The sequence below is a fragment of the Molossus molossus genome, unplaced genomic scaffold (genome assembly GCF_014108415.1).
Source record: "Molossus molossus isolate mMolMol1 unplaced genomic scaffold, mMolMol1.p scaffold_m16_p_16, whole genome shotgun sequence".
Lineage (NCBI taxonomy): Eukaryota > Metazoa > Chordata > Mammalia > Chiroptera > Molossidae > Molossus > Molossus molossus.
The window spans coordinates 38,095,921-38,121,333 of record NW_023425351.1 but is presented as its reverse complement, the minus strand read 5'-3'; the positions used below and the strand labels follow the sequence as shown (position 1 = coordinate 38,121,333).

Genomic DNA, 25,413 nt, shown 5'->3' with positions numbered 1-25,413 from the left:
TGTATATTGCACTGTGTGCCCATCACCTAAAGTCATATCATCTTCCATCACCATATATTAGGCTCCCTTCACCTTCCGCCTCTCCACCCTCTTCCCTCTGGCACCCACCACATTGGTGCCTGTGTCCACGAGATTCAGTTTTATATCCCACGTACGAGTGTAATCACATGGTTCTTAGCTTTTTCTGACTAACTTATTTCCCTTAGTGTAATATTCTCTAGTTCCATCCATGTTGTCGGAAATGGCAGTATTTTGTCTTTTCTTACGGATGAGTAGTAGTCCACTGTGTATATGTACCATATCTTTATCCACATGATCTCACTTATATATATGGAATCTAATGAACAGAATAAACTGACAAACAAAGTAGATCCAAAGACTTGGAAGCGTGGAACAGACTGATAATCTCAGAGGGAACTGGGGGTGGCATGGGAAGAGATTAACCAAAGAATTTATATTCATAACCCCTGGACACAGACAATAGTGTGGTTTATATTCTTTTTCTATTCCAGGATCCAAGACAGGATTCTACATTACCTTTCGTTGTAATGTATCCTTTGGCTCCTCTATTCTTGTTTTTAATTTTGTCTGATGTTTTCTTTTGTTTGTTTTTTTTATCCTCACCCGAGGACATTTTTCCATTTTTTGTTCAGGTAGAGTGGGAGGGAGAGAGAGGAACAGAGAGAGAGAGAGAAACATCGATGTGAAAGGGACACATCGAGTGGCTGCCACCCGCACAACCGACCAGGGCCGGGGACAAACTGCAACCGAGGTACGCGCCCTTAGCGGGAACCGAACCCGGGTCTCAGGACCGCAGGCCGACGCTCTAACCGCTGAGCCAAACTGGCCAGGGCATTGTCTGATGTTTTCTTTTTATTAGATTGAGAAGGATACCAGGGAAGTGATATATGTTTCTTAGTGCATCATATCAGGAAATACATGATTGATGATATTTCCTTTATCACTAGACCGAGGTGCTATCTGTCAAGACTCTTTACTGCAGAATTACTGATTTTCCTTTTTTAATTACTAAATCTTTTGGAGAATATGCTTTGAGACTATGCAAACATCCTATTTCTACTTAAAACTTTGTCTAGTAATTTTATTTTATTTATTTATTTATTTTCAATTTTTAATAATTTATTTTTGTTACAGGTGTTTCTCCATTTTCCCTCCTAGATACCCTCCTCCTCGTCCCACCCCCCCCAGCATTGTTGTCTATGTCCATTGGTTACACATACATGCATATAAGTTCTTTGGTTTATCTCATCCATTCTCCCGTGCCCCCCTCCTCTGAGGTTTGTCAGTCTGAACTATACTCCTTTCTATGTCTCTGGGTCTATTTTGTTCATCAGCTTATTTTGTTCATTATATTCCACAAATAAGTGAGATCATGTGGTATTTGTCTTTCTCTGATTGGCTAATTTCACTTAGCATAATGCTCTCTAGGTCCCTCCATGTCGCCTCAAAGGATAAGAGATCTCTCTTTCTTACAGCTGCATAGTATTCCATTGTGTACATGTAATGTACCACAGCTTTTTTATCAACTCATCTATTAATGGACACTTGGGCTGTTCCCAGATCTTAGCGATTGTAAATAATGCTGCCATGAACATAGAGGTGCATATATTCTTTCTCATTGGTGTTTCAGGCTTCTTAGGATATATTCCTAAAAGTGGGATCACTGGGTCAAATGGCAGGTCAATTTTTAATTTTTTGAGAAAGCGCCATATTGTTTTCCATAGTGACTTCACCAGTCTGCATTCCCACCAGCAGTGTACTAGAGTCCCCTCTTCTCCACACCCTCGCCAACACTTGTTGTTTGATGATTTGTTGATGGCAGCCATTCTGGCAGGTGTGAGATGATACCTCATAGTTGTTCTCTGATGATTAGTGGCTTTGAGCATTTTTTTATATCTCTTGGCCATTTGTGTCCTTTTTGGAGAGGTGTCTATTTAGGCCCTCTGCCCATTTTAATTGGATTATTTCTTCCTTTTGTTGAGTTGTAGGGGAGTACTCTATATATTTTAGAAATTAGCCCCTTATCTGATGTATCATTGGCAGTTATGCTCTCCCATATAGTTAGTGGAACATTTTTTTTTAAGAACTTGAAGCTTATCTTTAAAAGGAAATGTCAGCTGTGAATAATGTTCTGTTACATGGTTTGTGTACAGACACAACAAAGTACTTTTCACATTTTTTAAAATGGTGGACTGAGTTTTATTTTGTCTGAACTGAGATAGTTCATTTCTCATACTAGATTTATATATGCAAATTTTAAGACTTTTCCTTTCTATTTTTTTATTTACAGTTCTTTAAGAAAAAACAGTAATGCTCTGCATAGTTTACTGAAGCGAGTGGTCAGCACTTTTAGTAAGGACACAGGTGAACTTGCATCTTCATTTTTGGAATTTATGAGACAAATTCTTAACTCTGACACAATGGTAAGTGTATATGTATAATTATATGTATTTGTATTAAAGTTATAAACTTTTTATCATAAATTTAAAAATCACATGCGTTAAAAAAAATCTTAGAATAATGTTTTTTGGAATTTGGAATTTAGAATCATGTTTTTTCCTGTATTCTCCCTCTACTATAAAATTAGATTTTTTATTTATTAAAAAAGATAGCTGTTTAAGTGACTTTATTGAACTCTAATTTATTAGACATTAATTTATGAATACTCTCTGATTTGCAACTTAAATACAGAAAAATACTATCTATAGTGTATTTTTTTACATTGAGTTACCTTGCTAGGGTCTCAAAATAGTCAATTTTTATCAGTCTCATAATTAAGTTTTTGCTTCCTGTCACTTAAATGAGCATTTACTGATTATATTTTGGCTGCTGTGATTTTGGGGTGAATGTAAAGTTTATTATACTAGACTATTTGGGCCCATCTTAGATATAAATTAAATTAGATTATTTGACTCTAAAATCTTATTAAGAGTTCCTCTTATTAGTACTTTACAAAATCATGCTGTGTGTTGTGGACACATTTCCAGAAGTCATTATAGGCCTGCCTTTAAAAAATGTTTATGGTCAAATAAGTTTGGAAATGTCTCTCCTGATGGAACTTAACTGCACATTAGTATATTAAGAATTCTAAAAGGTTTCAAATAAATAGAAACTTGCTTTATTGCAATCTAATTCAATTTTGTCCAAATATATTGCTTGCAAAATACGTGTTTGTGTGCACAACTGTTAACATCCCATGGGTTAGTAGTCTGTCAACACTGATTTAAGAAATTTCACTCCTATGTAAGGTTTCTGTTTGGGAGGAATTGTAGAGGACTTGATTAGTACAGTGTTATCAAAATAAATATAATATGGAAGGCTTTCATAAGAAAAAATTAAGTTTACTGTTTAATATTTTTCTCTTATGCATATAATTTATATTGAGAATATTTACTCCAATAAGCCATTTTTGGCTGCCTGTTATATTTATAACTATTGTCATGCCAACTTTATTGATCAATTATTGTTTGTGTCACAAAGTTTATTAAAGTGATTATGTTGCCAGATGCTTTGATTTTAGAAGACTGGCATATTTAACAGTAGGAATGTGGATGCCCTAAAGAGATTTGAATTTTACTTGATGGAAGACTACTTATTAGTTTCACCAGATCATAAGTGACATGTTGCTAACAAATCAATATGGTAGATTTTCTTATGCATATCATCAGTTAAACAGTTCCTAATCTAAAACCACCAACCAGTGTTTATTCATGATATCCAGAATCTGCTGGGCCCTCAAGCACTGCTGATTAATGCTTCTATTTATCCTTTATCAATGCATTTTTGTTTCTTAACTCCTTCATTAGGAAGATCAAGGCCATTTTGTTTAATTTCTAAATCTTTTCACTCTCCCCTAGATTGTTTCCTTGTTCTTTTTAATCTATTGTCTCCTTCCTTAGTCAGAGAAAAATGTTCCCCTGCATTACCTCATTTCTATCTGTGATGTAGATCTCTCTTGCAATATTCTAGATTCCTTTTCTCTTTCCCTTGCCTGTATTTGCTCTTAGCTAGTGGATAGAATCTCTGAATGTCCAAAATAAAATTCATTATCTTCCCCCACAAACTTATTTCATATTTTTATATCATTGATCTTCCCTGATATTCAGTAGAGAAATCATGAAATAGTAGCCAGTTTTCCGTCTTCTGTTCATAATTTTCAGCAGCTGCTCATTCTTCATTAATTTATTCATACTTTATTTCTTCTTTTATATTCCTATTTATTACCTTAGATTTTTCCTTGTTCCTTTTTTTTTGGTAACATTTTGATTGAAATGTAATTCATATCCCATAACATTCACCCTTTTAAACTGATGATTCAGTGGTTTTTAGTATATTCATAGAATTGTACGACCATCATTACTGTCTAATTTTAAAATGATTTCATAACCCACCAAAGAACCTTTGTACTCTAACAAAACTCTCCATTCACTCTTGCCCTTAGCCTCTGCAGCCACTATGGGAATTGTACTGAATCTGTAGATCAAATTTGGGAGTATTACCATTAAATCTTCATGTCCATGGAAATGGGATGGCTGTGCATTTATTGGGGTCATCTTTAATTTCTTTCTACGACGTTGCATTGTTTTCAAAGTACAAGTCTTATACCTCTTTTAAGTGAATGCCTCTAAATTTGTAATTTTTAAAGCTATTATAAATGGAATTGTTTCTTAATTTCATTTCTGAATTCTTCTTTGTGTTTAGAAATACAGTTGATTTTTGTATATTGATATTGTGTCCTGCAGCCTTGCGGAAGTTGTTTATTCTAATAGTTTTTTTACCTAATAACTTAGTATTTTATATATACAAGATCACGTCATCTACAAGTAGAGGTAGTCTACCTTCTTCCTTTCCAATCTGGATACCTTTTTGTTTTTTTTATTGCCTAATTCCTCTCACAAGAACCTCCAGCACATGTTGAATAAAAGTGGCAAGAGTTGCCCTGGCTGGTTTGGCTCAGCGGTTACAGCATCAGCCCGTGGACCAGAGTCCTAGGTTTGGTTCCTGCGAAGGACACATGCCTTTGTTGTGGTTTGTCCCCAGCCTCGGTTGGGTTCGTGTGGGTGGCGACCACTTGATGTCTCTCTCGCACATTGATGTTTCTCTCTCTCTCTTCCTCCTTCTCTCCCTCCTGCTCTATATGAGGATACATGCAAAAATGTCCTTGGGTGAGGATTTAAAAAAAAGAGTGGCAAGAGTTGCCCAGCCACTATGGCTCAGTTGGTTGAGCGTTGTCCCATGTACCAGGAGGTCACCTGTTCAGTTCCTGGTCATGACACATAGTCTGGTTGCAGGCTCGATCCCCAGTAAGGGGTGTGCAGGAGGCACCTGATTGATATTTCTGTCTCCTTCTCCCTTTCCCTGAAATCAATGAAAGCATATATATTTTTTTTTAAGTGGCAAGAGTTGACATTTTTGTCTTGTTCCTGATCTTAGGAAGAATTCATTCAATTTTTCACCATTAAATACAATTATTTGTTATAGTTACTCATATATGTCTTTTACAAGACTGAAGACATTTCCCTCTATTTGTAGTTGAGTGTTTTTATCATGAAAGGTGTTGAATTTTGTTAAATGCTTTTTCTGTCTCTATTGAGATGACCATGTTGTTTTTCTGTACTGGTAATAGTGTATTACATTGATTGATTTTCACATGTTGAACTGATCTTGTATTCTTGGCATAATTCTACTTGGTCATGGTGTACTAACCTTCTTATATGTTGCTAAATTGTTTGCTTTACTCTATTGAGGATTTTTGGGTTTATATTTATAGGAATACTGGTCTGTAGCTTTCTTTTCTTGGGGCATTTGTTTTATACAATGAGCTGGAAGTGTTCTATCCTTTTATTTTTTGTAAGGGGTTTGTTGTTAATTCTTTAACATTTGGGAGAGTTCGCCCCACTAGTGATGCCACCTTTGCCTAGGCTTTTCTTTGTGGACAGTGTTTTTGTAACTAACCAAATGCTTTACTTGATATAAATCTATTCAGATTTTCTGTATCTTCTTGAGTCACTTTGTAGTTTGTGTCTTTTTAGGAATTTGTTCTTCATTCAACTACATTATTAACTTGACACACAATAGTCTTACAGACTTTTTTCTGTCTATAAGGTTATTAATGGTGTCCCCTTTTTCATTCTCTTTTATTTTTTTTTTATTTTAACTCCTCACCTGAGGATATTTTTCAATTTTTGTTCAGATGGAGTGAGAGGGAGAGAGAGAGAAACTGCGATGTGAGAAGGACATAGTGACTGGTTGCCTCCCACACAACCCCAGTCAGGGCCGAGGACAAACTGCAACCAAGGTATGCGCCCTTGACTGGAATTGAACCTGCGACTCATTGGTCCGAGGGCCGACCAACCGCTGAGCCAAACCGACCAAAGCCCCTTTTTCATTCTTAATTATGTCTTCTCTGTCCTTTCCCCTCACCCCTTTGGTTAGTCTAACTAAAGGTTTATGAGTTTTGTTGATCTTTTCAAAAAACCAAATTTTGTTTCTTTGATATTTTATATTACTTTTCCATTCTCTATTTCATTTATTTCTGCTTTAATCTATATTGTTTCTTTGCTTTGGGTTAGTTTACTCTTTTTCTAGTTTCTTAAGGTGGAAGTTTAGGTTATTGATTTGAGATTCTTCTTTTTTAATGTAGGCACTTACAGCCATAAATTTCCCTCTGTTGACTACTTTTGGTATGTCACAGTTTTTGTTTTGTTTATTTACAGGTATTTTCTAATTGACCCTATGATTTCATCTTTGGCACTTGGTTATTTAGAAATGTGTTAAAAATTTCCAAATACTTGTAAATTTTCCTTTTAATTTTTAATTTCATTCCAGTGGTTAAAGAACAGACTTCATATGGTTTTAATTACTTTAAATTTACTGAGCTTGTTTTGCAGCCTAGGACATGTTCTATACTAGAGAATGTTACATGTGCACTTGAAAAGAATGTGTCTTCTGCTAATGTTTGGTGGTATGTTCTCTACCTGTTACTAGATGGTTTATAGTTGTTTAAGTCTTCTGTTTCCTTGTTTTTTGTGTAGTTGTTCTGTCCACTACTGAAAGTGGTAACAGTTCTCCAGCTATTATTGACAAATTATGTATATCTCCCTTTACTTCTGTTGGTGTTTGCTTCATTGTTAGGTGCATATATGTTCATAATTGTTGTCTTCCTGATTGATTGACCCTTTTTATTTATAAAATGTGTTTTGTCTTTAGTTATGACTTTGTCTAAACTTTTATTTTGTATTATTGGTATAGCCACTCCATTCAGTTCTGTTTTGGTTATTTGAATGGTATATATATTTTAGTCTTTTTCTTTCAGCCTATCTGTATCTTGATCTAAAATGTGTCTCATGTAGACAGCCTATAATTGGATCATGTTTTGTTTTATATCGTATTTTCACATTCTGCCAATTTTTTTGTTTTAATTGGTATGGTCAATCCATTTATGTTTAATTATTAATAGGTAATGTTTACACCTTCTGTTTTTGCTACTTAATCTCTATTTTTTTTTGTTCCTCTTTATCTTCATTTTGTCTTTTGTGTTAAACAGGTATTTTCTACTATGCCATTTAAATGTCTTTATTCCCTTCTTTTAAAAAATTTTTCTTAGTGGTTGCCCTAGGTACTACATTTAACACCTTAATAACAACATAATTTCAGAAGTATATAAAAATTGCTATACTATAGCTTTGTTCTTTTTCTTGTGCTATTATCACACAAATTACATTTTTATATATTATAAACTCATCTACACAGTTTTATTATTATTGCTTTATTCTGTTGTCTTTTAATTTAGGAGAAGAGTTACAAACAAAAACATGCTTATACTTTTTACCTATGTAATTAACTTTTTCTTTTTTTGTTTAAATATGTTTTTATTGATTTTTTTTTTTTTAGAGAGAGAGGATGGGAAAGAGAGATAGAAACATTAATGTGAGAGAAATATCAATTGGCTGCCTCCTGCATGCCCCCTACTGGGGATTGAGCCTGCAACCTGGGCATGTGCCCTGACCAGGAATCGAACTGGGACCTCAGTCCATGGGACAGTGCTCAATCCACTGAGCCACACCAGCTGGGCTGTAGTTAACTTTTACTGCCCCTTTTATTCTTCATTTGGATTGAGGTTACTGTGTAGTATCCTTTGATGTCAATCTGAAGGTCTTTCTTTAGCTTTATTGTAGAGTATGTCTGCTAATGATGACTTTTCTCTCTCTCTTTTTTAAAAAAATCCGATAATGTCTTTATTTCTCCCTTGTTTTTGAAATATAGTTGTGTGGCTTATAGAATTCTTGATTGATAGTGTACTTTCAGCACTTTGAAATGTCTTCCTACTGCAATCTGGCTTCCATGGTTCCTGACAACAAATCAGCTGTTAATCTTATTGAGGATTCCCTTTATTAGCTGATTTACCTGTTTTGATGCTTTCATGATTCTTTGTCTTTGACTCTCCTTTTTTTTATATATAGCTTTACTTGAGGACATTTTTTGCATTTATCTTCAGATAGAGCAGGAGGGAGAGAGGGAAGAAGAGAGAAAGAGAAACATTGATATGAGAGAGAAGACACATTAACTGGTTGCACCCACACAACCCTAACCAGGGCCAGGGACAAACTGTAACCGAGGTATGTTCCCTTGCGGGAACTGAACCCGGAACTCTCTGATCCATGGACCAACACTCCAATCGCTGAGTCAAACTGGCCAGGGCTGTTTTTAACTCTCTTTGATCATGCTGTGGATCTCTGAGTTTATTCTATCAGGAGTTTGTTAATCCTTTTGGAAGTGTAAGTTAATGTTTTTCATCCATTATTTCTTCAGATATATTCTTTCTGACTTGCTCTCATTCTTCTTCCGAGACTCTCTGTTAAAGCCCTTGGTGGCACCTGACTGGTCTCTAAAGATTCTTTTTTCTTTCTATTCCGTAAAGCTCAGTTGATCTGTCTTCAGGTTCACTGATTCATTCTTTTATCAGATCTGCTACGGAGCTTCTCAAGCAAATTTTTCATTTCATTTATTGTCTTTTTCCACTCCGGGATTTATATTTAGTTTTTAAAATAATTCTTAGCTCCTTATTGATATTTTCTTGAAGCATGTTGTATTAGCTTTCTTTCCAGTTTCCTTCCAAACATTTATTTCTCTGATACATTCTAAATAGTTCTGAGTGAGGTCCTACATTCTGATAAAGCAGACATCAGATTATGTCTCTCCACCATACAATAATATTTGGTATTTGTTGAATAAATTTCAAACCTTTTAGAATGTCATTCAATACTATACATTGTTTAGCGAGAAAGTTATCTTTGCAGCCTCTTCTCCCTTAGAAAACATTTTATACTATGCCATCATCCTAAATCTCATCTACTTATACATCTCTTCTTGGCCATGCTTCTCTGCTTCTCTAAGTTTGTTGGTTGGTATCACTCTCCTACCCTCTTTCTCTCTCTCTCTTTTGGTCAAACTAATTATCTGTTCATAGTGCCTGATTTTTTTGTTTGTTTGCTTTTAATTCTCACCCGAGGATATTTTTGCATTTATTTTCAGGTAGAGTGGGAGGGAGAGAGAAACATCGATGTGAGAGAGACACATTGAGTGGCCACCCACATGACCCCAACAGGGGCCGGGGACAAACTGCAACGGAGATATGTGCCCCTGGGGGAAACCAAACCCGGGCCTCTCTGGCCCATGGGCTGATGCTCTAACCACTGAGAAAAACCGGCCAGGGCCATAGTGTCTGTTTCAATGCACCCCAATTTGTAAAGCCTTTTAAGATTACTTTTCTTTCTGTACACTTCACAGCATGTTTTTGTTTTTGTATTTTTGTATATTATTTATGTGACTATCATTTCCCACCTCACTTTTTGACTATTAGCTTGCTTAGGTAAGAGATCATGTCTTTTTTTTTTATCCTCACCTGAGGACATTTTTCCATTTTTTGTTCAGATAGAGTGGGAGGGGGAGAGAGAGGGAGAGAAACATTGATGTGAAAGGGACACATCGAGTGGCTGCCTCCCGCATGACCCAGCCAGGGCCAGGGACAAACTGCAACCGAGGTACGTGCCCTTAGCGGGAACCAAACCTGGGTCTCTCCGGACCACAGGTCGATGCTCCAACCGCTGAGCCAAACTGGCCAGGGCAAGAGATAGTGTCATATTAGCTTTTCCCCAGAGTACTTGTACAATGTCTTGTACAATTTAATAGCTGAAGTACTTTTCAAATGAATAAGGAGATTTGAAATGTTATCACAAATTTGATAAAATTTTTATTTTTTTGAAATATCTATATATTATTATTTTAAAAATATTTTTTAAAAATTTCTTACTACTTCTTGCAGTAATGTATATACAGAAAACTTTAAAATGTGATAAGTTTTACTCTTTTCCAAGATTGCTTTAATTAACAAGTAAGTGGATTACAATTTAAAATGCAGTGTATTTTGTTCAAAACTACTCTTGTTTATAATAATAATAATAACGATAGTGTGGGGAGATGAATATTTTACGTCATTCCAAATATTTTAATTAGTTCACAGCTTTAAAAAAAATCTGTCTCCCAAACAGTTTTATTTTAAATAGATTTTATTTTTCTAGAGCAGTAATAGATTCACAGCAAAATTGAATGGGAGGTACAGAAGTTCCTATATACCCCTGACCCCTCCCATCCCTCTTCCCATGCACAACCTCCTTTCCTTTCCTATTATTGATGCACAATCTACCCTAATATTGACCAACCAACCTACTGCACCACAATGTTACATTTGTGGTTTTTTTTGTTGTTTTTTTAATCACCCAAGGACATTTTTGCGTTTATCTTCAGATAGAGTGAGGGGGAGAGTGTATAAAAATGCTGTTGATTTCTGGATATTGATTTTGTAGCCTGCATCTTTTCCGAATTCATTTTTTAGATCCAGTAGTTTTGTTTTGGTGGAGCTTTTAGGGTTTTCTATATATAATATCACGTCACCTGTAAATAATGACAGTTTTACTTTCTCTTTTCCAATTTGGGTACCTTTTATTTCTTCTCATCTGATTGCTGTGGAATTTTCACTTCCAGTGCTGTGTTGAATGTTAGTGGTGAAAGCACACATTCCTTTAGTGTTCCTGATCTTAAGGGAAACACTTTTAGTTTTCGCCCATTGAGTATGATGTTGGCTGTAGGTTTTTTTATATGGCCTTTTTTTTAAATCCTCACTTGACGATATTTTTTCATTGATTTTCAGATAGAGTGGGGGGAAAGAGAGAGAGAGAAACATCAGTGTGAGAGAGACCCATCACCTGGTTGGTTGCCTCCTGCACGATTCCAACCAGGGCCAGGGATTGAACTGCAATCAAGGTACGTGCCCTTGACTGTAATTAAACCCACGACTCTGGTCTGCAAGCCAGTGCTCTAACTAGCCAGGGCTATATGGCCTTATTTATGTTGAGGTATGATTCCTCTCTTCCCACTTTCCCGAGAGTTTTTATCATAAATGGGTGTTGGATTTTATTGAACGCTATTTTTGCATCCATTGATAGGATCACGTGTTTTTGTTTTTGTTTTTTTTATCCTCACCTGAGGACATTCTTCCATTTTTTGTTCAGATAAAGTGGGAGGGAGAGAAAGGAAGAGAGAGAGAGAAAGAAACATCGACATGAAAGGGACACATCCAGCGGCTGCCACCTGCACGACCAACCAGGGGCTGAGGACAAACTGCAACTGAGATAAGCGCCCCTAGTGGGAACTGAACACTGGTCTCTCTGGACCACAAGCCAACGCTCCAACTGCTGAGCCAAACCAGCCAGGGCGGATCATGTGGTTTTTATCTTTCATTTTGTTTATATGATACATAAAATTATTGATTTTTGAATACTGTACCAACCATGCATCCCCAGGATAAATCTTGATTGTGGTGTACGATTTTTTAAATGTATTTCTTGATCCTATTTGCTAATATTTTGTTGAGGATTTTAGCATCTATGTTCATCAGTGGCCTATAATTTTCTTTCTTTGTTGGGTCTTTATATGGTTTGGGTATTAGTATAATTGTTGGCCTCATAAAAAGAGCTCAGAAGTCTTCCTTCATCTTGAATTTTTTGGAATAGTTTGAGGACAGGTGTTAGTTCTTCTTTAAGTGTTTGGTAAAATATGCCTGTGAAGCCATCTGGTCTAAGTCTTTGTTTGCTGTGAGTTTTTTTTTTTTTTTTTTAATTGCTTCAATTTCATTAATTGTTACTGGTTTATTTACATGTTCTGCTTCTACCTGATTCAGTTTGAAAGATTATGTTTCTAGGAATTTGTCCATTTCACCCATTGTCAATTTTGTTGGCATATAGTTGTTGGACTACCTGTATGCAGTTACCACTCTGTTCACTGTTTATGTCTGCATCTGCTAGACCTGTGTGTGCATGGGAAGGACCAATCTGTGTGGTTGGCTTCTTTCATCTTAGAGCTGGGGGCAGATCTGTGGTCCACTGAGACTCCCTGAGGTCTGCCTCCACCTGTCAGCTACTCTTCCTCCCCCCTGATGTTTCCTGGTTTTCCTTCAGAGCCTTCCAAAGAGTGCTGGATGGATCCAGGCTAGCCTAGCTCGGGCTAGTGGGCTCCCTGCTTGGAGATTATGCAGTCAGGCACTTAGTGAGGGGAAATTAGTCTTTGCTTCAAAGCCAAGCTCCTCAGTCTCTACCAGAAACTCTAACTCTGGTTCCCCTGAAAGGGGTTTGCTTCAGGTTCAGGTTTGTTACAGCCTGCAGTATTCTCTGCAGGAGCAGTTTCAACCACCCTGGGCTCAGGGGGATTGCTCTAAAGAATCTCCTCAGCCCGCAGGAACGGGCTAAGCACTTTCTCCCAGTCCCAGGCAATAGACTCTGAGGGTCTGTCACTTGGAATATCCTGCTCTGAGCCACTTTTCTGTCCCCCACAGAACTGCGCTTAGCAGGGTTGTCTGGGACTTCGCAGGGCTGAATCAAACAGTTTTTTTGGGGGGTGGTGTTCGCAGCCTGCGGGAGCGTTGTATGGGCTCTACTTCTTCTTCCGAGGTCTGTCTACCTCTTCTTCCTAGGGCTGCCTGGCGAAACTCATAGTAAGCTCAGACCAGCCTCCCCACAATGTAGTCACAGATCCCAGCTCTCGCCCATCTGTCTCCCCAACAGAAGCCTCACCAGGGGATACAGTCCAAAATCCCAGCTCTGTGTGGAACGGGCACCCTCACATCACAGTCCAAGCAGGAGAGGGTAGAAAATCAGCCCTGCGCTGGACTTTGCTCTCTCTGCACGGCTGTTCTCAGCAAAGTGCTGGCCAAAATTTTTAGCTCGACTTGGGCTCCGAACTCTGCAGCATGGGCCAAAAATCCCAGAGGATGGAGCAATCTGGGAGGCTCCACTAACATAGGGAGAAGGGTTCTGACCATTCACTGAGGGTGGGAGGCCTTTCCACTTTCCTCAAGCTAAACAGTTTTGTCAATGACTGTGGCTCTGCACAGTACCTTTCAAGAAAGTAGAGGGCTTCTCAAAGTCACTGCTGGGTGCAGACCACAAATCCTTCCACTGGACCCAAACATGGCAGCACAGCATCTCCAGCAGTCAGAGCCCAGAGAGAACTTCTCAGTCTGGGGCTGCTAATAATAGGAGCATTCCTTCACTGGGAATGTGCAGTTTGAGTATCCAAGGCAGACAGAATCGTCTGCTTCCCTCTATTTGATGCTATAGGGGCTCTTTTTCCTGTCTCTGCTGCTCTAGTTTTGGGATCTCTGTCTGGGGTTGAGACCACTCACTCAGGAGAAGGAGCTTTGTAGCTGATATTCCTGGGCCTCGCCTCTCAGCCATTGCACCCGCTTGGGGTGAGGTGGGGGGTTTCTCCTTTGTGAGACTCCATGTGGCTTCTTCAATGCTCTTTATATAATCTTCCTTCCTTCCTCCCTCCCTCCCTCCCTGTTAATCCTCACCTGAGGATATTTTTCCACTGATTTGTGGAGAGAGGAGGGAGATAGTGAAAGAGAGAGAAACATCGATGTGAGAGAGACACATCAGTTGATTGCCTCCTGCTCAACCCCACCGGGGACCAGGAATCGAACCTGCAATCCAGGTATGGGCCCTTGCCTGGAAATTGAATTTACAACCCTTTGATCTTTAGGGCCAATGCTCTAACAACTGCTGAGCCAAACCAGCCAGGGCAGATATAATATTTCTGATCAGCCACATGTCACTTGGTTTTCTAAGTTGTTTGCACAATATTTTAGCTATAAATTTGGTCACTGGCTGGGAGCAAAGGAATGTACCCTCTACACATTCTACAGCCATCTTGCCTCTCTGTCCTTTTATTATTTTTTTTATTACAGTTGACCTTGAAAAATAACTTTTATTTAGTTTCATTGAAATGTGTCTGCTATAGGCACCCCAAACAAAATTTTAATTGTTAATGCCTCTTTAAAAATGCTAAGTGCTGTCCAGCTGGTGTGGCTTAGTGGTTGAGCATCAACCCATGCACCAAGAGGTCTCCAGTTTGATTCCCGGTCAGGACACAGGCCCAGATTGTGGGCCTGATCCCCAGTGGGGTCATGCAGGAGGTGGCCAATTGATGTTCTCTCTCTCATTGATGTTTCTATCTCTCTCCCTCTACCCTCCTCTCTCTCTAAAATTAAAAAAAAAAAAAATTTAAGTTCTGTATCTAAATTTGTGGGTATAGTCTCCTAAGAAACTATATTCATTTTGAGTTATTTGAAATAGAGGTGTGTTCTAAAGATTTGAAACTACTTAGGAATTTTTTCATGTGACAATATGGATGGATTTTTTGTCATGATCCAAGATTTGTGTGTTTTTTTGGATAACGTTCCTAGTCTTGAATTATTATCATTTCAAAATTCATTTTATATTTAGCTTACTTTTTAAAGCAGAAAATATTTACTTTTCTGCATGACAGAATATAGTCTTAAATATGATAGTTACTGTTTCTTTAGTTGTTTGACTTACCTCTAGAAAATAAATTCAGGTTTCATCAGTTCTTTGTTAAGCAGGCATTCTATTAACTTGAGTATCAATCAGTATGTGTCCTGCATGTACCAGTGTATTCGCTATTGGATATTTTTGTTGAGAAATCTTGGTGCCAGTATATTAAGTGCATGTATTTACCTATTTATTTTGTGAATCATACTAAAAAGAAAAAAAAATTATTTTAGTTTTGAATTGACTAAATCCTTCTTGAAACTAGCCATTTATACTGATGTGAAACCAAAACATTGAAGGGAAGATTGCAGCAAATGGCTTAAATATCTGAATAAGTTTGGAAGCATCTTTGCAAATTTCATTGTTCTCAAATTTAATTTGTGTGTGACATTTACAGGGATGTTGTGGAGATGATAGTGGTCTCATGGAAGTAGAGGGAGCTCATCCATCTCGGACGATGAGTATTAATGCTGCAGAGTTAAAACAGCTTCTACAAAGCAAAGAAGAAAGTCCAGAAAATTTGTTCCTTGAACTAGAGAAACTTGTTTTGGTAAAAAATAAAAATAAAAACAGTGCATTCCCAAGTCATATTTTCTTTTCCATTTGACTAGCACAAGTTTTTCTAGTGACTTTTTAAAAATAGTGAACCCTCAGTTGGGTATTTATACCATTTGAAATAACTCTTTGAGTTAATAATTTGAAGTGAAGTCCTTCATATGTTAAGAATCTTAAGGAGTAAATGAAGGCAGTACTTTTTAAATTGTTTATTGTTTGAATACAGGTGCCCCTGCTGCCATTCTGTAGAAATAAAATGACAGGTGTTTTTAGTTAAGTTTGTTTTATTTTAACATGTTTAATGTTAAGTTGCTAATTCCCTGATGGTGTTCCAAATTTCTGAGTAATTAAATAATTCAAACTTTTCTACTAAAGAGTTAATAGATTTGGGGCATAAATATTCTAGTTTTACCTGCATCTTCTTATTCTGTTTTTGTTTGTATTTAGGAACATTCAAAAGATGATGACAATCTGGATTCGTTGTTGGACAATGTAGTTGGACTTAAGCAGATGCTGGAGTCATCAGGTGATCCTTTACCTCTTGGCGACCAGGACGTAGAACCAGTACTTTCAGCTCCAGAATCTCTCCAGAATCTGTTTAACAATAGGTAAAACAAGCAATGTTTTGTGGTTGAGTAGATATTGCATATTTAATAGATGGGGTCTAGAGAGAGCCAGCTTACTATTTTTCTGTAACTGGGCAGATAGTAAAAATTCTAGGCCTTGTAGGCCACATTAAGCCTCTGTTACACATTCTTTTACAGCTTTTTGTTTATTTCATTTGCTTTTGGAAAAACTTAAAATACAAACCATTTCTAACTTACAGGTTGTACAAAAACAGGCCAGCAGAATGGGGGTCATAGTTTACTGATCTCTGATATGCAGTGCTTCTTGATCTTTGGAGCACTGTACTTTCAGAGCATAATGACTATTCACTGTAATGGAATTACTGTCTAAATTTAGAAAAATTAAATATGGACTTTTTTGGTACTCATTGGTACAGTGTAATGAACTTGGCTTTATGAAAGTAAAACCAGTGTTCTATTTTATTTTACTGAAAGGTCAAAATTGTCATAGCAGGATTAGTTTCCAAGTTATTGGTTTTTAACGATACTTAGTTCTTTTTTTTTTTTCTTTAATATATTTTTTTAATCCTCACCCGAGGACATTTTTTTCATTTTTTGTTCAGATAGAGGGGGAGGGAGAGAGAGGAAGACAGAGAGAGAGAAACATCGATGTGAAAGGGACACATCGAGTGGCTGCCACCCACACAACCCAACCAGGGCCAGGGACAAACTACAACTGAGGTACGTGCCCTTAGCAGGAACCAAACCTGGGTCTTTCTGGACCGCAGGCCGATGCTCTAACTGCTGAGCCAAACCAGCCAGGGCAAGGATACTTAATTCTTAAATAGCTTTTTGAATTGGTTTTTTAAATTACTTTTACAGGGTAACATTTTAAATTGTACTTTCTACAGATTTTACTTAGAAGAAGAGGTTAAAATTTGATTTTGGGATTCTTCTTTTTACCAAATACTTTTTCTGTTCCAGAACTGCATATGTACTAGCTGATGTCATGGATGATCAGTTGAAATCTATGTGGTTTACTCCGTTTCAGGCTGAAGAGATTGATGCAGATCTGGACTTGGTATAATTTTATTACTAAATATTTAGTAAAAAGTTGTGTTTTTTTGTTTGTTTCTTTGTGCATTGTTAACTCTAAAATAGGTTACATATTATATAGCTGTTAAAAGTTTGGGGACCAATATCGTATAATTTTTATGTCAGTCACCCACTTAATGATATCCAGGACTTAGTTTTTATGCTACTTGTTTCACTTCTTTCTGGTTAGTGATCTGTATCTATGAGAATGAGACATTTTTAGGGGAAAATCATATTTTTGCATAAGTATTCTGAAGTATTTTGTTTTGTTTTATTTTATGGTAGAGAATAAATTATCCCACAAAATTATAATCATTCCTGAATGTGTGTTTAAGGAGAGGGATGCTCTTACTTTCGATAAATGTAAAGAATGTATTTGTTAAAAGAATGTAGTACTAATGGAAATTGACATCCTTAAAGATAATGCAAGTAGAAAATAGTATAGTTGCATTAAGACTGAAAATTGAGTCTGTTTCATGCTTTTCAGAATGTATTAGGGAGGATGATTTCCGGTACTATATATATATATATATTTTAATCAGTGAAATAAATATATTTTATATTTCCTGGTCTAAAAAATGCTATGACTCATGTGCAATAAAACTAAAAAAATGGCCCTGGCCAATTTGGCTCAGTGGTTGGAGCGTTGGCCTGTGGACCAGAGAGTCCCGGGTTTAGTTCCCGCTAGGGGCATGTACCAAAAAAAAAAAAAAACTAACCTAAAAAAATGATTCACATTTAAAGTGTATTTAAGCCCGGCCAGTGTGGTTCAGTTGATTGAGCTTGGTCCCGTGGACTGAGAGGTCCCTGTTCAATTCCTGGTCAGGACACTTGCCCGGGTTTCGTGCTCGATCCCTAGTACGGGGGTGTGCAGGAGGCAGCCTATTGATGCTTCTCTCTCACACTGATGTTTCTATGTCTCCTTTCCTCTCTCTCTAAAAAAAAAAAAAAGTCAATAAAAACCTGTTTTAAAAATTAAAAAAAATAAAGTATTTAATATATTATTGAGGGTTCTTTTTCCTTCTTTAAAAGATCCTATACAATTCAATTTAAATTTTATTAATTTCTTTTTTCGTTGGAAATTGGTAATTGATTCTTTAGAACTGTGCTGTCTAATAGAACCTAATGCAGTGACAGAAATGTTCTATATCTTGTCCAATACAGTAGCCACTAACCGCATGCGACTGTTGAGCAATGAAATGTTGCTAATATGATTAAGGAGCTGCATTTTATTTTTATTTTATTTTAAAATTAAATAAACACATGGTTAGTGGCTACCATATTTAGCATCACATAAAACATTTGTATTACTAATTGTTTTTTTTTTATAACTTTACCTTGAATCACAGCTGTGTTGCAATGATTATTGTGACCTTATATGGCTTAGGGAAATTTTAGGTCTTTTAGGTTTGATAAATTTGAATAAAAACTAAAGTAAGCATAATTTTCATTTCTCTGAAAGTAAACTTAGGTTGGAACCTCATTAAATGCATAGACTTTGAGATATGTGGCACAGAATCCTTTTATAGCAGATATGTTAACTATATAAGGCTTGCGGAGTATATTTTCACATCCTTTTGAAAAAGTTCTGGAGATACTACATTGTTAATTTATATAGAGAAATCCTGACTTTCTTGTCAGGCAGCTGAGGTCTCTTAGATTAATAACACTTCTGTGGGGAGGAATGCCAAACCATCACCACCCTACCCCACACCAAAAAAAACCCACAACTGAATTCCTAAGATTTTTGTTTTAACTACCAATGATACTGCTCTTTGAAAAGATGGAAAGAGACAGGCCTGTAATTTGAGTCATATAATTTATAGAAAATAAGAATTTTTGTAGTCAAATGTTACAGTGTTTTAAGGTGTATTTTAAAATTTTGTTTGATTTTTTTTATGACTGCAGGTAAAAGTTGACTTAATTGAGCTCTCTGAAAAATGCTGTAGTGACTTCGACTTGCACTCAGAATTAGAGCGCTCATTTTTGTCAGAACCATCATCTCCAGGGAGAACCAAGACAACTAAAGGATTCAAACTTGGGAAGCACAAGCATGAGACCTTTATAACTTCAAGGTAAAATATATTCTACTGAAGATATTGATTGTGGTCATGTAAGCTTATTTCTTTTAATGTATTTTAAACCAGACACATGACTGTTGAAGGATAAAGGGGAAGCCCTGGCCCATGTATGTGGCTCAGTTGTTTGGGCATTGTTTCTTATACCAGTAAGTTGCCCACTTAATTCCTGATTAAGAGCACATGCCCAGGTTATGGGCTCCATCCCTGATAGATGGTGTGCAGGAGGTAGCCGATCAATGTTTCACTCTCTCCTTTCCTCTCTATCTAAAAATATCAATCAACTATTCAGAAAAAAGGATAATAGAAGTTGACATAATACTTGAATCATGAATATTGTTTGGAAATTTTTTAAAGATAATAATTTGGCCAAGACATAGACATACCCAGTACATTTGTTTATTTTACTTATGAGAGTTTCAAAAGTTTGAACAAGAGTTAACTGGATTATTTTAAATAATCATTAGTCATATCAATAAAATGTGAGTACCATTCATAGCTACTTTTGTTGTATCTCCATGGAAAGTGCAGGTATATTTTGGGAGATACGCAAGTTTGGTTCCAGACTACTGCAACAAAGTAAATATAATAAAGCGAGTTACATGAAATTTTTAGTTTCTTGGTGCATATAAAAGTTATGTTTACATTATACTATAGTCTGTAAAGTGTACAATTCCATTATGTCTAAAACCCAATGTACATTAATTACAAAATACTTGATTGCTAAACAATGCTAACTATCATCTAAACCTTCAGTAAGTCATAATCTTTTTGCTGGTGTAGGATCTTGCCTTCAATTTGTAAAAAATGCCGTATCTGTGAAGTTCAGTTAAATACATTAAAGCAAGGTTTACCTGTTATAGAGATATTTGCAAAGTAACCACATTGGAATAAGAAATAATTGAAATGTAGTTTTCATATTGCAAAGATTGACTTATATTTTCATTGGAAAGAAATGCTTTTTAAAAATGTTTTCATGGAGTAATTTTTGTTTTAATAGTGGAAAATCTGAGTACATTGAACCCGCCAAACGAGCTCATGTTGTGCCACCACCAAGAGGAAGGGGCAGGGGAGGATTTGGACAAGGTATCCGACCCCATGATATTTTTCGTCAGAGAAAACAGAACACAAGCAGACCACCATCTATGCATGTGGATGACTTTGTTGCAGCTGAAAGTAAAGAAGTGGTCCCTCAAGATGGAATACCCCCACCAAAACGGCCACTCAAAGTATCACAGAAGATTTCTTCTCGTGGTGGATTTTCAGGCAATCGAGGAGGGCGGGGAGCTTTTCACAGTCAAAATAGGTTTTTCACACCACCTGCCTCAAAAGGTAACTATTTATGTATGTTTTCTAATGGGTTAAAACAATGGTTTTCAACTGGTGTGCTGCAAGAGTTTTTAAAACGTGCAATACCTGACTATTTAGTCAGGGTCACTGACCTCTTCCCTTAAATTGTCAAATAAAAAAATGACAGCAGCCAACACAACAATAGCCATCCAGTGTGAATGAATCAAAATGATACCTATTTTTTTTTGTCACATTGACAAAAAAAAAATGTATTTTTTGTGTGCCACAGAATTTTAGTAATTAGTTTATGTGTGCCATGAAATGAAAAGGGTTGAAAATTGCTGAGTTAGAATATTGGAATATTAGAATATTTAATAGAAGTGATTGAGATGGTAGTGATTCAGATAAAGTATTTTTCTACTACTAAAATGAAGCTTCCTCTAGACCAGTGGTACTATTTGCAGAGTACTTGATTGGATAGAAAAAAACCTTTTTTTAAGTTAACCTTTGCTAAATCGCACATTTAGTGATGAGTTTAATTAAGTCTCGGCTGATTATTTTCATTTTTACATTGACACTTGTGTTTATCCTTTCTGAATAATATTTATACATTATTTTTGCTGTTGTACTTGTCTTCAGTTTCCTTAAGATTATTCTGTATGTTCACTATTGATTCTCTTATGTACTTGATTCCTAATGTTATATTTAGTCTGTTTTAAATTGTTTCAGGATTTTCAAAACTGAGTTTATTCATAGAAATTACACTTCAACAGTAGATTGATGACATGTTTTCCTGTTGCCGAGTGAGGAACATGGGAGTGAAAGAGAATAGGAGTTTAATAGCAAAAACATAGCTATGTTAGGAACTTTCATAAGCACTTGACATATAATATTCTCACATAGATGCTGTTAATACACCTACTTTACAGAAGAAAAAATCATCAGCTGACCAGGACACATAAATATAAATGGTCGAACCAGTATGTGAACCTTGGCAGTCTGGCTCCAGAGCTTGTGCTCCTAACCATGTATGATGCTGCCACTCTACAGTATATTTCATTTACAAAAATTTCAGTTTAGCCCTGGCTGGTTTGGCTCAGCAGTTGGAGCATCAGTCCACAGTCCAAAGAGTCTTGGGTTAGATTCCGGTCAAGGGCACATACCTTGGTTGCTGTTTGGTCCCCAGCCCTGATCTGGGTCATGCGAGAGGCAGCCAGTCAATGTGTCTCTCTCACATCGATGTCCCTCTCTCTCCTTCTCTCCCTCCCCCTTCCTTCCCTCCCTCCCATTCTATCTGAAGATAATGGAAAAATATCCTCAGGTGAGGATTAAAATTTTTTTTTTAGTTTATCTTCCATTACTTTCCAAGGTTAAGGAAAATCTGTCAAATCTTATTTAATCCAATTGAAGTTGTGAAACAAAGATATTGATTGTGTTGCCTTTAGGAAACTACAGTCGTCGGGAGGGGACAAGAGGCTCCAGTTGGAGTGCTCAGAATACTCCTCGAGGAACTTACAATGAAAGTCGCGGAGGCCAGAGCAATTTTAATAGGGGCCCTCTTCCACCTTTACGACCACTTAGTTCTACAGGTACACATTCTTCCTACTTGATATTTCTGAGAGAGAGGTGAATCCTCATTTTCAAATTGTTGAATGTCTAATTCTGGGAGAGAATAATTTAGAATGTAGATGTGTAATTTTAAAGTCAATTTAATTTTATATCTGAATGAGTGCCTAATGTACATTTTCTATAGAAATAATCAAAATTTTAGATTCTGAACTTTGTGTCTTGTCTGAGCAGTTTCATGGTGATTGCTCTGTTTTTATATTTCAATAATGAAAGCCAATCCTAAAGGTATGTTTTTGACCAAAGTAGTCTAATAACATCTGTATCTTCATGGGGTATATTCCATTTTTAGTTAACAGTATTATATTGTGTGTACATGTAAGCATATAACTCTTAACAGTTTTCTGGTCTGCGGGCCAACCCCCCTTAACAGTTTTATTTCAGAACTTTATAACATGTTATTCACATATGAAACGATTTACCTAGGACAATTCACATTGGACTTTTAACACATTCACAGAACTTATACATGGATTTTAAAGGAGCAAAGAGTAATTTCTGTCTTGGTTTTTGAGCTCAGTGTTATACATGAATATTCATATAATGGGAAGTGAAAGGATGATATTACAACTAAATACTGTATTTTTTCTTCTACAGGCTATCGCCCAAGTCCTCGTGACCGTGCTTCAAGAGGTCGTGGGGGACTTGGACCTTCCTGGGCAAGTGCAAATAGCGGCAGTGGAGGCTCAAGAGGAAAGTTTGTTAGTGGAGGCAGTGGTAGAGGCCGTCATGTACGGTCCTTTACACGATGAAAATTCTTTGGGGAGCATCCTAAGTGTATATGAACATTTCATGACAACAATAAAAATAAAATAAGACATTGAAGGACCAATTTAGACTTTTAGCAGTTATCTGGAGACTCTGAGAGAATATTTTTATCTGAAGAAAGCAGATTTTGTTAACACAAGATTTCAATAAAAATCCAAACTTTGTATGTATGTTTTTATATATTTTTTCTTCTCCTTATATAAATTAGAAAATTTCTTAGGTAGAAGCGAATGATGAAATTACTTTTGTCTTAGTGTATACCTTGCTTACACCACAGATGTTCCCAATACTTTCTCAGCTCATGGTTCCCGTTAGTGTTTTAGTAATTTTTTTATAGCACATCTAGGACAAAAGAAATGCATAGTACTTCCATTTATTAAGCAATCAGGTCCAAACAACTTAATGAGAATTTATATCATAAGCACTAGTAACTGTGGACACTATAGCTTCTCACACCTTGGAATCAGCTTGGGTTGACACTGCCACTATCATTTCCTATTCCACTATGCATTTTGTACAATACTTCTTTATCACAACTGCTAAAAACCCAGTTTTGCAAAAATAAGCTGTCATGGGAAGAAATATAGAGCTATCTAATATTGAAAATGTAAACTACCTCAAACTAATACTTTGTGTTATGTCCAACAGATGTGTTCCCCTCAAAATTTTAAAGTAAACTGGCACTTGTGTTAATTTACTAGGGTGCCCTGGTGCATAGTTTTGGGAACCTTTTTGGCTTTAACAAAAGAAGTTACAACACTCTTCCTCTTGTACATTAGAAATGTGTACATACTTTGTGTTTCAGCTTTATACCTATACCTATATTTGCTATTTTATTACACAGTTATTTAAAGCATAAAATGAGGTGTATCCTAATAGTTATTTTGGGAATCCAAAATAATCTAATAAAATCTGGACTTTATATCTAGAAATAAGTTTATAACAGAAAATAGCCATATTTTTTTCTGAAGAAATAACACGCTGAGCCTATATAACTGACAAAATATAGACTTCTCTTAAACAACAAAGGAGTGTATGAGTCTCATTTCATTCTTTATCATTCTGTTTTGCTGAACTATTTGTGAGTGAATAGAAAGTTTGTTGGGGGAACGCTTTGAATAAAAGCTCAGCTCTTAAGATTCTGGTGTTTAAGTGAAAAGTAAAGGAAATCTTTCTATATCCCTAATGGCCTCAAAAACCCAAGATAACCTAACCCTTTCAATTCTCAAACCTAATAAACTCATCTCTAAAGCATTATTCACATTAGATAGAATTTGAAGTTTGTCCCTAATATCTTACATACATGTAATAATTGTTTCTTAAGTAATTATATTTGTTAAGTAATAAGAATATATGGCCCTGCCTGGTTTGGCTCAGCCATGGAGCATTGGCCCGTGGACCACAGAGTTGCAGGTTTGATTCTGTTCAAAGGCATGTACCTCAGTTGCAGTTCATCCTGCAGTTCATCCCCACCCCTGGTCTGGGTCGTGTGGGAGGCAACCAGTGGATGTGTCTTCGTTACATCGATATTTCTCTCTCCCTCTCTTTCTCTCTCTCCTCCCTTCCACTCTATCTAAAGAGAAATAGAAAAATATCCTCTGGTGAGGATTAAAAAAAAAAAGACACATAACCTTGCTTGAGGTTCAGTCCCCGACCCTGGTTGGGGTTGTATGGGAGGCAACCAATCAATGGGTCTCTGTGTCTCTCTCCCCCACTCCATCTGATGATAAAAATAGAAAAAAGTATCCTTGGGTGAGGATTTAAAAAAAACAACAACATGGCTATATATGTAATCTCTTTTATTTTTAAAAATTTTTTATGATATGCTTCACAGATTTGTTTGTCATCCTTGTGTAGGGGCCATGCTAGTCTTCTCTGTATTGTTCCAACTTTAGTATATGTGCTGCCAAAGCAAGCACTATAGGTACTTTTCTTTATTTGTTTTTTAGCTCTAAGTTGAATATAATCTTTGAGAAATATCAGAGTTTTTAATGCTATTTGACTGTTAGGATAATATTCAGGAATTCAGGCCAGCCAAAGTAGTAATACTGTAGAAGCAAATTAATACCAGGCAAATTAAAAATGGCCTGATTAAGAATCTTAGATAAATGAGAAGCTAAGGAATTCAACATGCTGATGACTATCCCTTTTGTGCATAAAATAGTCTTTATTATAACAGTCTAGCAAAGAAGATATTATTCTAATTTTACAGATGTAGAATCCTGAGGAGCTTGTCTCAGTAGTGACCAAAACAACATTTAAAACCATGTTGGCTAGCTTCTAATTTTTTTAAGCAATTTTTTATTTTTCAGTTACAGTTGACATGCAGTAGTATGTTAGTCTTGGGTTTACAACCCAATGACTAGACATTTATATAACCCAGAAAGTGATCACCCTGATAAATCTAATACCCATACATAGTTACTACAATATTATTGACATCCCCCGGTTACTCTGTAACCACCAATTTGTACTTCTTAATCCCTTCACATTTTTCACTTGCTTCTC

At 36.4% G+C, this 25,413-nt stretch overlaps 1 protein-coding gene and 1 non-coding gene across 6 annotated transcripts in view; one reads left to right on the top strand and one right to left on the bottom strand.

Annotated features, from left to right (window-relative positions):
- The window catches only part of VIRMA (vir like m6A methyltransferase associated), a 69,621-nt gene extending 46,546 nt beyond the window's left edge, over positions 1-23,075 (top strand). For 4 of the 5 annotated variants that reach the window (XM_036263867.1, XM_036263866.1, XM_036263869.1 and 1 more), the window contains 8 exons: positions 2,312-2,444; positions 15,325-15,477; positions 15,930-16,090; positions 17,033-17,129; positions 19,052-19,218; positions 20,222-20,553; positions 21,957-22,100; positions 22,735-23,075. In XM_036263867.1, coding sequence (XP_036119760.1) covers positions 2,312-2,444; positions 15,325-15,477; positions 15,930-16,090; positions 17,033-17,129; positions 19,052-19,218; positions 20,222-20,553; positions 21,957-22,100; positions 22,735-22,889 — 1,342 coding nt within the window. In that variant the 3' untranslated portion in view covers positions 22,890-23,075. The remainder of the gene's footprint in view (positions 1-2,311; positions 2,445-15,324; positions 15,478-15,929; positions 16,091-17,032; positions 17,130-19,051; positions 19,219-20,221; positions 20,554-21,956; positions 22,101-22,734) is intronic. The other variant, XM_036263868.1, reaches the window with a different exon arrangement.
- A 1,637-nt stretch (positions 23,076-24,712) lies between these two features.
- LOC118631956 lies at positions 24,713-24,824 on the bottom strand. Its single transcript, XR_004959941.1, has one exon. It is a non-coding gene; the product is annotated as a U6 spliceosomal RNA (small nuclear RNA).
- Between the last annotated feature and the right edge of the window lie 589 nt (positions 24,825-25,413).